Source organism: Chanodichthys erythropterus, chromosome 21, assembly GCF_024489055.1.
Source record: "Chanodichthys erythropterus isolate Z2021 chromosome 21, ASM2448905v1, whole genome shotgun sequence".
NCBI lineage: Eukaryota > Metazoa > Chordata > Actinopteri > Cypriniformes > Xenocyprididae > Chanodichthys > Chanodichthys erythropterus.
Genome location: NC_090241.1, coordinates 7029732 through 7046533, shown reverse-complemented (window position 1 = coordinate 7046533; position 16802 = coordinate 7029732). Strand labels below are relative to the sequence as shown.

The 16802-nt window shown below is 37.4% G+C and overlaps 1 protein-coding gene across 1 annotated transcript in view; it reads right to left on the bottom strand.

Moving 5' to 3' along the window:
* Nucleotides 1-5796: 5796 nt before the first annotated feature.
* Nucleotides 5797-16802, bottom strand: part of plppr2b (phospholipid phosphatase related 2b) — a 66014-nt gene continuing 55008 nt past the window's right edge. Inside the window, exons 7-8 of the mRNA XM_067374074.1 lie at nt 15710-15849; nt 5797-5905 (exon numbers count right to left, since the gene is read on the bottom strand). Of these exons, the coding sequence (XP_067230175.1) occupies nt 5797-5905; nt 15710-15849 (249 nt within the window). The remainder of the gene's footprint in view (nt 5906-15709; nt 15850-16802) is intronic.

Sequence of the window (16802 nt, the reverse complement as noted above, 5' to 3'; positions counted from 1 at the left end):
GCAGTTTTCTGTGGTTTTTACTCCAACAGAGCAGATGACATGACACGACACAGCAGTGTCTTGCACAGTGACATAATACTATACTGCATATATACACTCAACGGCCACTTTATTAGGTACACTTGTTCAACAGTTAGTTAAAGGTACAATATGTAACATTTTTGCAGTAAAATATCCAAAAACCACTAGGCTAGTGTTATATATTTTGTCCAGCTGATTACTAACAATATCTCTAATGTTTTCAACTACTTGTAAATCATGAGAAAATTCCCATTATAAACAGTGACACGGGGCAGTGCAGTCGCCTGTCAATGACGTCAGTTACCTTTGTTGCCGCCTTTACTGACGTAGAAACCACATGACAACAGTGCCGTGGACAAATGCGGAAGTAGAGTCTAGCGTCCAGCAAACCCATAGCAAACCACTAGCTTGCTTCAAGCAGTTCCTTATTTACTTCTTGCACGTTTTATGGTGGACTGTGTTACTTATTTATGGAACATAATTACTGTTTACCATCTTTCGCTGGTTCTGTCGACAAGGACAGCTCCCGTAAACTCATGACCGGAAAAGCGGAAGCGGCGCCGGCGACTGTGTCACAATAAAAGTCCCGCCGCTCGTGAATCGTGAGGCGTGTGTTGGTGCTGATCAATCGCTCCAGCTCCTCGTTCAGCTCCCGCAACACTCGGTCCTGCTCTGCTTCATACTACAGTAACGTTAATAATCGCATCCATGAACATGAGTTCTTCCAGACTCCAATCCCTATTCTTTTGCACCGTCCGTTGAGATGGAGACCACATGTCCCAAATTTCCGCTCTAAAACTTGGCGTCATCAAACTACGCCTTTGCCTCTCGCTAGGCTTCTAGCGACCTCTAGCGGAAAAAAATATCACAAATTGTACCTTTAATGCAAATATCTAATCAGAAAAATGCCTTGTTGATGGCAGAGGTCAGAGGTGATTGGCCAGATTGGTTCAAGCTGATAGAAAGGCTTACAACATTACAACCGAGGTCTGCACAACACGCCCAACCTTTAAGCAGATGAGCTCCAGCAGCAGGAGAGACACCGGTGCCACTCCTGTCAGCTAAGAACAGGAAACTGAGACTACAATTCACACAGGCTCACCAAAATTGGACAATAGAAAATTGGAATGTTGCCTGTTCTGAATTTTGCTGTGACATTCAGATGGTAGGGTCAGAATTTGGCATAAACAATATGAAAGCATGGATCCATCCTTCCTTGTATCAGCAGTTCAGGCAGCTGGTGGTGTAAAGGTGTGTGTAAATATTTTCCTGGCACACTTTGGGCCCCTTAATACCAATTGAGCATCGTTTAAACTCCACAACCTACCTGAGTATTGTTGCTGACCATGTTCATCCCTTTATGATCATCTTCTGATGGATACTTCCAGCAGGATAACGCTCCATGTCACAAAGCTCAAATCATCTCAAACTGGTTTCTTGAGTTCATTATACTCAAATGGCCTCCACAGTCACCAGATCTCAATCCAATAGAGCATCTTTGGGTTGTGGTAAATACATTTGCAGCAACTGTGTGATTCTATCATGTCAGTACGGACCAAAATATCCGAGGAATGTTTCCAGCACCTTGTTGAATCTATGCCATGAAGAATTAAGGCAAAAGGGGGTCCAACCCAGCAAGGTAAAGTGACTGGTGAGTGTGTATATACAGTGGCAAGAAAAAGTATGTGAACCCCTTGCAGAATCTGTGAAAATGTGAATAATTTTAATAAAATAAGAGGGGTTTTAAAAAATGCATGTTATTTTTTATTTAGTACTGTCCTGAGTAAGATATTTTACATAAAAGATGTTTGCATTTAGTTCACAAGACAAAACAATATGAATTTATTAAAATGACCCCATTCATAAGTATGTGAACCATTGATTCTCAATACTGTGTGTGGTTACCTGATGATCCACGACTGTTTTTATGTTTTGTGATGGTTGTTCATGAGTCTCTTGTTTGTCCTGAGCAGTTAAACTGAGCTCTGTTCTTCAGGTCTTGCAGAAATTTCAGTTGTCAAGCATTTTTGGGGTATTTGAACCCTTTCCAGCAGCGATTGAATGATTTTGAGAGCCGTCTTTTCACACTGAGGACAATTGAGGGACTCAAACACAACTATTACAAACGGTTCAAACATTCACTGATGCTCCAGAAGGAAACACGATGCATTAAGAGTCGAGGGGTGAAAACTTTTGAATTCAAATATCAAGGTAAATTCTACTTAATTTTTTTCCCGGGAAACAAGCAAGTATCTTCTGTTGGTTCCGAAGGGCAGTACTAAATGAAAAACAACCTATATTTAAACAAAATAAGGAAAATTGTGACATCTTCATCCTGTTCAAAAGTTTTCACCCCCCGACTCTTAATGCATCGTGTTTCCTTCTGGAGAATCAGTGAATGTTTGAACCTTTTTTAATAGTTGTGTTTGAGTCCCTCAGTTGTTCTCAGTATGAAAACACAGATCTCAAAATCATTCAGTCACTGCTGGAAAGGGATCAAATATGCAAAAATGCTGGAAAACTGATGAATCTGCAGGAGCTGGAGGATTTTTCTGAAGAACAGAGCTCAGTTTAACTGTTCAGGACAAACAAGAGACTCATGAACAACCATCACAAAACAAACAAACAGTTGATCATCAGGTAACCACACAGTATTGAGAATCAATGGTTCACATACTTATGAATGGGGTTATTTTAATAAGTTCAGCTATTGTTTTGTCTTGTAAACTAAATGTAAACATATTTTATGTAAATTATCTTACTCAGGACAGTATTAAATAAAAAATAACATGCTTTTTTTATGATCTCACTTATTTTATTAAAATTATTCACATTTTCACAGATTCTACAAGTGGTTCACATACTTTTTCTTGCCACTGTATATATATATATATATATATATATATATATATATATATATATATAATATATTTTATTCAGCAAGGTTGCATTAAAGTATTCAAAAGTGAAATGTATAATGTCTGGTATTATAATGTCTAATTTTTATTTCACATAGATGTTGCACATCAATGTTGTAAATTCTTAGGGTAGGCCTATTTGTGGGTCAGTCTGACCTGAACTGGTTTTAATACAATTCATCAAAAATCACGCTATGAAAAATAGTAAATAGTAACCATTGGTAATTGCAGACAGATTAAAACTATATTATTATTATAATATATTATATTAACAAAATTATAACTTTACAAAAATAAAATTAAATAAGTATGGTGTAAAACAACCTAGTACACTGTTCATGCCCTGTTGTAAACTATAGTACATAACATTAGTATGTGTCCACAACCGACAACGAGGGGTAATGCCTGCGTCTCAATGTGCATATTATCCATCCTAAATAGTATGTGACACTAGTAATATTCAATACTATTTAGGGTGGATAGTATGCACATTGGGATGCAGGGAGAGTGTGCTCTGTTCTCATAGGTTCTTCATGGCTAAAGTAGCGGCGCGTGAACAAATAATCACTTGCAGCCCCCTCTGATGGTTGAAAATAATCACTACACGACTGCTCTGGTAACTAGCAGGCCAAATGTTTGTTTGAAGTGGTTCCCAAACCTGTCCTGGAAGACCCCCAGCCCTGCACATTTTGTATGTCTCCCTCATCTATCACACCTGATTCAACTCATGTGCTCATCAGTAGAGACCTGAAATGGGTGTGTCAGAAAGTCCTCCAGGACAGGTTTGGGAGCCACTGGATTGACCGATTGATTGTAAAACGGGGACATTTTCAGGGAAAAGTTAAATTAAAATAAATAATAATAATAATAAAATCTAAATAAACCCTTACTAAAAAAAATGAAATATTTTATTTGTTTAACTGCATGTCATGTGACCATTACTTGACTTCAGATACCTCTGTATATGGTAACTTAATTAACTTATTACCATAAAATCTCAGAGGGTACTTCAAGTAAATAGGCTATATTAGGTCCAAAAAAGTTAATCAGTACTTGATGGTATGCTATGCTGAAATCATTTTACTTCTTAAAAGTGAAAAGATTTCTGTAAATCCAGTGATCAAACTGTGGATCTCAGTTTTCAGTGACAAGCTCATGACTAGCGGCTGGTCTGGGTGGGCAATTCAACAAACCTGGAAGACCTTCTGAATGTACATAAGCAGTATATTTTAGAAAGGAAATTTTTAAAAGATGAAAAGAGAATCAGTTAATTATGAATATTTTTTTTTGCCATCGTGTGAATAATATGTAATCATGTAATTTATCAAAAAGTAACTGTATGCTTATATTTTAAAATGTAATATAATCTAATTACAAGTAGGCCCACTTAATTTGTGGAATCTGATTACGTAACCCAGATTACATGTAATCAGTTACCCGGCACTGCCGGGGGCAATCTGCAATTAAAAGTTCCAGCCATTTCCTTTTAATTAAATGTTTAATTAACAATCAGGCGATCTGTTTTGCAAGAATCATCTATCTTCATATTGAACCTTTTTTTTTTTTTTTTTTTTTACAAAATGAAAGGGGAGCTATACCTGAACAGTCACATTCAAGCACCATGTTACATACAGAGGCTTTATCTCACTTCCTTCAGTGGACAAACTATGTAGAAAAATGCTGGCTTACAAAATAGCCAAAAACATCAATAGACAAAATGTTTGACAACAAGCTAAACAGAATATATTTCCCTCTGTTTAGTGGTCAGTTTTCACAATCTCTCACTCTCAAAAAAAAAAAAAAAAAAAAAAAAAAATCACAAATTAGTGTTTCACATAAGTCTCTTGAACACGTGATCATTAAATTCTACAGACTAAAGCTGTTTAATGATAACATAGCAATATGTTTGTAAAATGCCAAAACTGATGTGAAAAATACAGTTATTTACAAAACATGATATACTCTTATGGAGAGACAGTCGGCAGATGTAGCCCATTAACCTTAGGATGAAACCTGAGGTAATTCCTTAGTCTCTGTATTTTTGGTTCTGGATTATATCTCTGAATTGACTTAACACGTCAATAATTCTAACAGGAAATTTCCAAGGGAAAAACATTCACATTTTATACAATTTAAGATATAAAACATTTGCTACATCCTGTACATATTTGTCTCCTTTACATCCCAGCTTACTGGTGTTGAAATTTACTTAAATATGGTATAGTCTTGAAAACTGTCTCTGTACAGCAATAGTTTTGATTAATATTTGATTCATGTTATTTCTGAATAACACTTTTTTTCCCCATGGATACTTAATAATAGTGCTAATAATCTATTTAATATCTTTCAAATACGCTTACTAGTAGATTGCTACATCCTACCAATCTGTATTTCCAAAAATAGAATTGCTTTTCCACTTTTCTCTCTTAAATGTCAATAAATGTTAATTTAAATCTTAAATTTCACAGTTGATATTCAGTTTCTGTATGGCTGTTAGATGAGAAAATATTTTTAGAATGTACATAAAATGTCAACATTTGCCATTAATAATGGTAATACTCTACAAAATTATAGAGGTGGAAGATTATTATCTGTTGGAACACTTTCCTTTAATAATAAATAATAAAAAAAAACACCCAAAAGACAAGAGACGGAAACCAAAAGGATTCAGATAAACATGAAATGTTCTCATTAAAAAACAATTTCCCGATTGAAATGTGTGGATATTGCTGTCGTTGTCTCTGTCAGCCGGTAGGGGGCAGTAGAGGTGAATACAGGAGCCTCTAGACCTGAGTGGAGTATGATCTTGTGAGAGAGGGTCTAGGGCGGGCGCAGGTAGAATATTCTGAAGGCATGTCTAGACTGCGCTGGAGATGGAGCGACGTGAGTGGATGAGGACATCTGGAGGGGCGGGGGCCAGGTATGGCTGATGGTCATGTGATGCCTGTGTACAAAACCCCTGGAACCTGCTGAGCATAGAAAACAAAGCGTTTCTGAAAGAGTGTGAGAGGGAGAGAAAAGGGTTAAGGTAATATTTAACTACTGAAGGGTATGATGCTGCTCAATATATGGTGACTATGATATGTTTTAGAGCATCTAAAGCACACATGATGCCTTAAAATGTTGGAACAGAGCTAATGAGACACTTTGAAAACCTCAAACACAATGCACCAAATTCTCCTTCATAACCAAATAAATAAGTATTTCCCCATCCTGGATATCACTCTTAAAAATGCTGGGTTAAAACAACCCATTTTAGGTCATTTTGGCAGCCCAGCGCTGGGTCTAAAATGCCACAAACCCAGTGTTAGATTGTTTTGATTCAGCTGTGTTAGGTTAATGTCTGACCCAACTCAAACTCAATTGTTTAAAAATGACTATACTGCTGGGTTAAAATGGCTTGCACATTAAAATCATTTTAACATGCGGAATGACTACAGGAACAACACAGCAACAGTAATAAACAAAAGGTGAGATTTATTAAAGGTGCCCTAGAATTAAATATTGAATTTACCTTGGCATAGTTGAATAACAAGAGTTCAGTACATGGAAATGACTCCATTGTTTCCTCCTTCTTATATAAATCTCATTTGTTTAAAAGACCTCAGAAAAACAGGCGAATCTCAACATAACACCGACTGTTACTTAACAGTATATTTGCATATGCCAGCTCATGATCGAGGCATTAGACAAGGGCAGCCAGTATTAATGTCTGGATGTGCACAGCTGAATCATCAGACTAGGTAAGCAAGCAAGGACAACAGAGAAAAATGGCAGATGGAGCAATAATAACTGACATGATCCATGATAACATGATATTTTTTAGTGATATTTGTAAATTGTCTTTCTAAATGTTTCGTTAGCATGTTGCTAATGTTCTGTTAAATGTGGTTAAAATTACTATTGTTTATTACTGTATTCACGGAGACAAGAGCCGTTGCTATTTTCATTTTTAAACACTTGCAGTCTGTATAATTCATAAACACAACTTCATTCTTTATAAATCTCTCCAGCAGTGTGTAATGTTAGCTTTAGCCACAGAGCACTATCAAACTCATTCAGAATCAAATGTAAACATCCAAATAAATACAATACTCACATAATCCAACGCATGCATGCATTATGCATGACGAACACTTTGTAAAGATCTATTTGAGGGTTATATTAGCTGTGTAAACTTTGTTTATGCACTGTTTAAGGCAAGCGCGAGCTCTGGGGGTGGAGAGCGCGATTTAAAGGGGCCACGACCTGAATCGGTGCATAGTTAATGATGCCCCAAAACAGGCAGTTAAAAAAATTAATAAAAAAAATCTATGGGGTATTTTGAGCTGAAACATTCGATGGCACCTTTAAGCAAGAACACCTAGAACAGGAAAAATAAAAAAAATATATAGGCAAAAGTAAAAACATGTGTAGAGTGTGAAAAAAAGTACAGAAAATGGCAAGTCAAAATATAAAGCTTATAATAGCAATGAAGCAATAGCAATAGGATATTAGAAATAGCAATAAAGTTGCTATTTGTGAAATAAACATTGTTGAATACATTTTTAATAGCTTACGTTAAAGTTACCTTGAAATCAAAATCAACATTTTTTTTATGGAATGTTGCAGCATTTATTATAAATGATTTATATGTGCACATTATTATTATTTTTTAATTCATGTGCCCTCGTAATCTTTAATCAAAATAACTTCCTCTCCCTCTTGCAGTAACATCTCTTCACTTCTCTGATGATGTGTTTACTGCAACCTGTCACTCACATGAGCTCAACCAATAGCAAACCACAACCATCCAACGATCCAATCAATTCCCCATGGCCAGAAATCAAGTCCCGCCCTACATTTTTTCGTGTTTAAGAAGCCATTTCACTCAGAAATATGCAATTATGAAGAAAATACTATCGCCTCAGGCTTTGAGTGCTGCCAAGAAACACACAGACTGAAAACCTAGTAATAAACACTAAAAAGTGAGAATAAACTGTGTATAGCGAATCGATAGGATTAAAGTGTTTTTAAAGTGCCCCTATTATGCTATTTTAAACTTTCCTAATTTTGTTTTGGAAATTAGGAAAGTTACATACATCCAATGTAAAAAAATAAAAAAATAAAAAAAATAATTCCCAATATACACTGCAGCATCACCTCTTTTCTCACAGTGTCTGAAACAGTTTGATAAAGGATTCATTCTCTCTAAACCCCTCCTTTCCGAGAGTCTACTCTGCTCTGATTGGTCAGATGGCTCAGTCTGTTGTGATTGGCCTACAGCTTACAGCACGAGCCGGAAACGAAACCGTAACTATATTTTAATTTCAGCTCCAGAGGCTTCCTATTATACAAACAGTAACAATAGTGTTGGTGTGGCAGGGGGGCGAGGTAAAGCACAGTCTGTGACAGGAGAGAGAGTGCGGAGACAAGCAGTAAGAATTGGGTCAAGAGCTTGATGACTAACACCTGTCTCTGATTCTAGTAACCGGCGGAGAGATAGGATATAAGACACCGGAAGACCAGTGAGAGAAAGAGATGTACCCGTGTTCAGTTAAGCTGAATGAAAGCTCTTTGAGTTGATTTAATAAATACATTTGGAAAGGATTCTCGCCGCCCTGACTTCTTCCCCAACCCTTGAACCTTATCACAGTCAGTTTTACTGTACCAATTCCAGTGCGAGTCCTCATCCTTTGAAATAAGGAAATATGGAAGTCCACACAAAGTGGATTCGCAGTGCAGAAAAAAGATGTTTGCTACAACATGTTGCTTTTTGGGGGGTCAAAGTGGTAACACTTTACAATAACAGTACATGAATAACCATGAACTAATACCTGAGTTAATAGTTACTTCAACATGAACTCAAGATTAGTTAAGATATGAACTAATGAAGAGTGATCCTACGACAGGAGTCATAGGGATTCATGCATGAAAACAGAAGCCTTAACTATGCGTTAATACATGTTTGATAATTAATGCATTAATTAACATTTAGGGTAAACTAAATCAAACATCTCTATAAGAAGGTATAATACATATTTGGACTTTGAAATAAATTTAAACAATTTATTATTGTCAGAATTTAAACTACTGACATCAGCAGCTTCATTATAAACATCACTGAAAGGCACATGATTAGTTTGCCATTATTTTCACTTATCCTCCTTATCAAACATATAAAATACTAAATACACTATTTATCTTAAAAGGTCTTAACATGTTTTGTGATATTCTTTCCTATCAAACTAAACTACTGTGACTTACATCAGTTCCTTAGGAATCGGTTCCCGAAAAAATAACCAAACAGGAAACATGAACTAAGGTCAGGGAGCGTTTGCTGGTATCAGATTCAGAAGATCACTCTCCATCCAGACGCAGGCCGTGATCATACTGTACCTCCATTCTCTGACTTTTTGAAAAGTCACACAACATCACTTAACTGGGCTGAATACTTATATAGTTGTGTTAGTACAAGTGTATTTGATAGTAAGTTAATGATAATCATGAGCTGAATTTGGTAAGTAGTTAACAGTGAGTTAATTATGATTGTGCCCCCTCAAGTAAAGTCATGACATAAGTATACATTAACAAACCATTAGTTGATGTTAGTATATGCTTAGCTAATAATGAGTTAATTATGATTGTGCCCCCTCAAGTAAAGTCATGACATGATGCACATATCACACATCATTAACTAATATATGAATAAACACTATAGAGTGCCATCCTTATTCCTTTACACCCCGGTACAAAAAATAAAAAGTATTTGTATTTTACTTTTATTTATATAATTAAACATATATGGACTTGAAAGCAAGCCATAAACATACCTGTAAAGACACACATAAGGCACATTTACATGTAAAATCGCGAGCGTCCACAAGCTAATGCTAATCAAAGCATATAAATTTAAATGACAAAAATACAAATACAGTTAATAACTGCACATAACCTCCTGAAAACCCCAATAAAACATACATGTAAATATGTCTTTAATTATTAATTCGGCTTACCAAAGCAGTCAACATTTATTAGTTTAAAATGCCAGCAACACAACAAACGCGCCAAGAGAACACCTAGCGTGCGCCACTAATGAGTGTCCCGCCAGAAACAAACCCTACATACTTTAGTTCCGGGAATAAACTAGGCCTATGACTATTTAGCTATGACTAAATGTAAATGAACTATAAAAATCAGAAAACAGTTTAGATCAAATTAAATTTAATAGTGGTAGTTAGTCTATTTTCCACATTTGATTAGACAGATCTATGTAATTAATGGCTAAATAATCATGTGCCATTGCAATTATTTGTCACAAAGCTGCAGATGGCAGATTATGATATTACAGTGTAAATTATGACAGTATTAAATCACGTTTAATTCAAATTCAGAGTACTTCTTGTTTACTCTTATGGAGGCTGATTTATTTAGTTTACCCCTAAATGTTAATTAATGCATTAATTAACAAACATGTATTAACGCGTAGTTAAGGTTGCTGTTTTCATGCATGAATCCCTATGACTCCTGTCGTAGTTAAGGATCACTCTTCATTAGTTCATATCTTAACTAATCATGAGTTCATGTTGAAGTAACTATTAATTTATGTATTAGTTCATGGTTATTCATGTACTGTTATTAGGGGCCAAGCACCGAAGGTGCTTAGGCACCTATTGTTATTGTTGGCGTTCCGTACGCTTATTAGGGGCCAAGCACCGAAGGTGCTTAGGCACCTATTGTTATTGTTGGCGTTCCGTACGCTTATTATTATTCTTCCGCTTCTTCTTCCGCTCTTGAAGTCTATGGCAGCCCATAGAACCGCTTGCGGGAAAGTTGTGAAATTTGGCACACAGTTAGAGGACAGTCTGACCTTTGTCCATAGCAAATTTGGAGTCTCTAACTCAATCCCTCTAGCGCCATCAGCTGTCCAAAGTTGCACTTATGTTTATGTTAATAACTTTTGAACCATAAGGGCTAGAAACAAAATTCTTTTTTCCTCTGATTCCTTGGGTCAAGACGAATCGACTGCACCATATGACGTCATTTTCCGTCATGAAAATTTTTCCGCCATTTTGAATTTTCTGAAAAACGTACTTTTTCGAACTCCTCCTAGGCCGTTACTCCAATTTTCACGAAAATTGAACCAGATCATCTTCAGACCATGCCGACAAAATGTTATGGAATTCAAGTTGATTTCTCAAACCGTTTTCGAAAAACACGCAAACGAATTGTACGTAGTGCTTGCGAAAATAGACATAAGGCTGTATCTCCGCAACGCTTTATCGTATTCAGACCAAACTTGGTAACTGTCATCACAAGCATGACCTGAGGCAACATGCAGCGTTTCGGCGCAGCGCCACCTAGTGGTGCGGAGATATGAAAAATGGCTATTTTTACTTATAACTTCTGATGGGTTTGGCCAAAAATCATGAATTTGGTCTCGTTGGATTCGGGGAATCATGCCGAGTCGAATGATATCCAATTTTCCCATATTGGACATTTTGGCCGTAGGCCATTTTAAATTTGGTGCTAAAATGCTGTATTTTACGAACGCATTAGCGTATCGTTATGAAACTCGGTATGGGTCATCAGCACAATGCCCTGAAGGAGCATACCAAGTTTAGGACCAGCGCCACCTTGTGGTCAAAAGTTATAACAAAATTTACAAAAATGCTAATAACTTTTGACTATATTAACCGATTGTAATGAAACTGTTTTCAGTAGATTCCTTGGGTCATGCTGAGAACATAGATATCAAACTTTCCATAGTCAGCTGAACTTCCTGTCCGCCATATTGTTTTTCTTTAAAAACCTACTTTTTCGAACTCCTCCTAGACCGTTGCTCCGATTTTCACCAAAATCGAACCGTATCATCTTCAGACCATGCTGACAAAAAGTTATGGATTTCAAGTCGATAAGTCAAACCGTTTTCGTATACCAGAGCAACGAATTTGAGGCATGATGCAAAAATGACTCTTGAAGCTGTATCTCTGCAATGCTTTATCATATTCAGACCAAACTTGGTATGTGTCATCACAAGCATGACCTGAGGCATCATACAATGTTTCAGCACAGCGCCACCTACTGGAGTGGAGATATGAAAAATGGCTGTTTTTGCTTATAACTTCTGATGGGTTTGACCAAAATTCATAAATTTGGTATGGTTCATCAGGACAATGCCCTGAAGGAGCCTGAGAAGTTTCGGACCAACACCACCTTTTGGTCAAAAGTTATAACAAAATTGACAAAAATGCTAATAACTTTTGATAATATCTACCGATTGTAATGAAACTGGTCTCAATAGATTCCTTGGGTCATGCTGAGAACATAGATATCAAATTTGCCATATTCAGCTGAACTTCCTGTCCGCCATATTGTTTTTCTTTAAAAACCTACTTTTTCAAACTCCTCCTAGACCTTTGCTCCGATTTTCACCAAAATTGAACCGTATCATCTTCAGACCATGCCGACAAAAAGTTATGGATTTCAAGTTGATAAGTCAAACCGTTTTCGTATACCGGAGCAAAGAATTTGAGAGATGATGCAAAAATTACTCTTGAAGCTGTATCTCTACAATGCTTTGACATATTCAGACCAAACTTGGTACGTGTCATCACAAGCATGACCTGAGGCATCATACAGTGTTTCGGCGCAGCGCCACCTACTGGAGTGGAGATATGAAAAATGGCTATTTTTGCTTATAACTTCTGATGGGTTTGACCAAAATTCATTAATTTGGTATGGGTCATCAGGACAATGCCCTGAAGCAGCCTGAGAAGTTTCGGACCAGCGCCACCTCGTGCTCAAAAGTTATAACAAACTTGACAAAAATGCTAATAACTTTTTTTTCTAATTGCTCACTGCTGCTGTTGGTCTGATGCTCACGGCCATGTTGGCTGGCTTCTTGTGCCGTTTTTGTGCTTGGCCCCGTAATTGCTGCTTGCAGCTATATTTATTATTCTTCCGCTTCTTCTTCCGCTCTTGAAGTCTATGGCAGCCCATAGAACCGCTTGCGGGAAGTTGTGAAATTTGGCACACAGTTAGAGGACAGTCTGAACTATGCCCATAGCAAATTTGGAATCTCTAACTCAATCCCTCTAGCGCCACCAGCTGTCCAAAGTTGCACTTATGTTTATGTTAATAACTTTTGAACCATAAGGGCTAGAAACAAAATTCTTTTTTCCTCTGATTCCTTGGGTCAAGACGAATCGACTGCACCCTATGACGTCATTTTCCGTCATGAAAATTTTTCCGCCATTTTGAATTTTCTGAAAAACGTACTTTTTCGAACTCCTCCTAGGCCGTTACTCCAATTTTCACGAAAATTGAACCAGATCATCTTCAGACCATGCCGACAAAATGTTATGGAATTCAAGTTGATTTCTCAAACCGTTTTCGAAAAACACGCAAACGAATTGTACGTAGTGCTTGCGAAAATAGACATAAGGCTGTATCTCCGCAACGCTTTATCGTATTCAGACCAAACTTGGTAACTGTCATCACAAGCATGACCTGAGGCAACATGCAGCGTTTCGGCGCAGCGCCACCTAGTGGTGCGGAGATATGAAAAATGGCTATTTTTACTTATAACTTCTGATGGGTTTGGCCAAAAATCATGAATTTGGTCTAGTTGGATTGTGGGAATCATACCGAGTCGAATGATATCCAATTTTCCCATATTGGACATTTTGGCCGTCGGCCATTTTAAATTTGGTGCTAAAATGTTGTATTTTACGAACGCATTAGCGTATCGTTATGAAACTCGGTATGGGTCATCAGCACAATGCCCTGAAGGAGCATACCAAGTTTAGGACCAGCGCCACCTTGTGGTCAAAAGTTATAACAAAATTTACAAAAATGCTAATAACTTTTGACTATATTAACCGATTGTAATGAAACTGTTTTCAGTAGATTCCTTGGGTCATGCTGAGAACATAGATATCAAACTTTCCATAGTCAGCTGAACTTCCTGTCCGCCATATTGTTTTTCTTTAAAAACCTACTTTTTCGAACTCCTCCTAGACCGTTGCTCCGATTTTCACCAAAATCGAACCGTATCATCTTCAGACCATGCTGACAAAAGGTATGGATTTCAAGTCGATAAGTCAAACCGTTTTCGTATACCAGAGCAACGAATTTGAGGCATGATGCAAAAATGACTCTTGAAGCTGTATCTCTGCAATGCTTTATCATATTCAGACCAAACTTGGTATGTGTCATCACAAGCATGACCTGAGGCATCATACAATGTTTCAGCACAGCGCCACCTACTGGAGTGGAGATATGAAAAATGGCTGTTTTTGCTTATAACTTCTGATGGGTTTGACCAAAATTCATAAATTTGGTATGGTTCATCAGGACAATGCCCTGAAGGAGCCTGAGAAGTTTCGGACCAGCACCACCTTGTGGTCAAAAGTTATAACAAAATTGACAAAAATGCTAATAACTTTTGATAATATCTACCGATTGTAATGAAACTGGTCTCAATAGATTCCTTGGGTCATGCTGAGAACATAGATATCAAATTTGCCATATTCAGCTGAACTTCCTGTCCGCCATATTGTTTTTCTTTAAAAACCTACTTTTTCAAACTCCTCCTAGACCTTTGCTCCGATTTTCACCAAAATTGAACCGTATCATCTTCAGACCATGCCGACAAAAAGTTATGGATTTCAAGTTGATAAGTCAAACCGGTGTCGACTCACGGAGCAACGAATTTGAGAGATGATGCAAAAATTACTCTTGAAGCTGTATCTCTACAATGCTTTGACATATTCAGACCAAACTTGGTACGTGTCATCACAAGCATGACCTGAGGCATCATACAGTGTTTCGGCGCAGCGCCACCTACTGGAGTGGAGATATGAAAAATGGCTATTTTTGCTTATAACTTCTGATGGGTTTGACCAAAATTCATTAATTTGGTATGGGTCATCAGGACAATGCCCTGAAGCAGCCTGAGAAGTTTCGGACCAGCGCCACCTCGTGCTCAAAAGTTATAACAAACTTGACAAAAATGCTAATAACTTTTTTTTCTAATTGCTCACTGCTGCTGTCGGTCTGATGCTCACGGCCATGTTGGCTTGCTTCTTGTGCCGTTTTTGTGCTTGGCCCCGTAATTGCTGCTTGCAGCTATATTTGTAAAGTGTTACTGTCAAAGTAGACGTTGTTTGTGGAAGACCATAGGAAGACTATAGGCTTTCATTATGCAAATTTGTTACAAACCTACGTAGATGTGTTGACTGGAATTGCTGATTTTCGTTTGGAAAACTTGGCTCATTTCACCAAGTTAGAATTGATTCTGTCTTTTAGGAGACAAGTGTGAACTCTGATCTTTGAAACTTTGCAGACCTTTACATTCACAAACAGCTGTATTATTACACATTACTGGACACACTATTTTCCACACTTATTCCTCTCATGTGTGCCACGAACATAGATAGGCGAAGTTTAATTTGAACCGTTTGAACTTGCGTGATATGCTCTTTCACATTACTGTTACTGGTTACTGGTTATGAATGATTATTACCCCAAATCAACCCAGCTTCCTCACCTAACAGTCTCAAACCAGCATCTAGGTTAAAAAATCACTAGGTTATTTTTTAAAGTGTATGATACAATTATTCATGGCTTTTTAAATACCACAAGTATGTGGGAAGCAGACCTCATTCAGCTGAAGAATAGGCACATTATTATACAGTACAGTTAGCAGTTAGATTTCCCACGCTTCCCCTCCCTATCTCGGTGTCCAATGCACCCACCCGTCACCCCTTACCTGAGGGCCACTTAACTTTTCGAGTGGACTCTCTACGCAGGGCATGGCCACCATGGGCATGTTGAGCAAGGGCTCCGGGCGCGGAGGGTGCACAGGGGGCCGTAAGGGTGGCAGATAAGGCTGGGTCTGCTTGAAGTTATTGATCACACATGTAACCTAGAGGTGAACCAAGAAGGGAGGATTATAATGACAACAAAAATGTGCAAGACATATACTGTATGACAATGTAGGATTAAGGCTTAATGCCCAGAGCATGTTCAGCCTTGGCATGTTTGTGATTGTACTAAGAGGATGAAGGATGAAGTCTAAAGCCAGTGGATTAGCTGAAGACTTACTAAACATCTGAGTACTAGTATTAACTGATAAACAGGTAATGACCTGTTTCACCCTCTGACATGGCGTGAGACTTTAGATGTATTCCAATTAGATTTTAGTTTGTTGAAAATAGTATTATTTCAGCGTGGGTTTTCTGGCATTCTTTTTGATGGAAATAACATCACAACAGTTATTTACATTAAGAAGTACATCAACTTTTGGTCAAGATCTTGTATTGACAGTGCAAGAGGTGAGCACTCTGTAAAGTCGTCTCCAGCACATCCCTCAGACTTTTAATGAATTTAAGGTCTAGACTCAGAGGTGCCAATTCATGTGTGAAAAACCATTCTTTCACAATTTGAGTCTGATGAATCTTGACATTGTCATCCAATATGGCCATGATGTGTCTTCCTACATGGTTGTTTAAGAGATGAAAAGCTACACACTCCATCAATTAGGGTTAGAAGCTGTTCCCAAACATATAACATGCTAGAAGCATAATAATCACTGCAATAATGATCCAGTCATAGACTCTTAAAGGATTAGTTCACTTTAAAAAAAAAAATGTCCTGATAATTTACTCACCCCCATGTCATCCAAGATGTTCATGTCTTTCTTTCTTCAGTCGAAAAGAAATTAAGGTTTTTGATGAAAACATTCCAGGAATATTCTCCTTATAGTGGACTTCAATGGCCTGCAAACGGTTGAAGGTCAAAATTAAAGTTTCAGTGCAGCTTTAAAGGGCTTTAAACAATACCAGACAAGGAATAAGGGTCTTATCTAGCGAAACGATC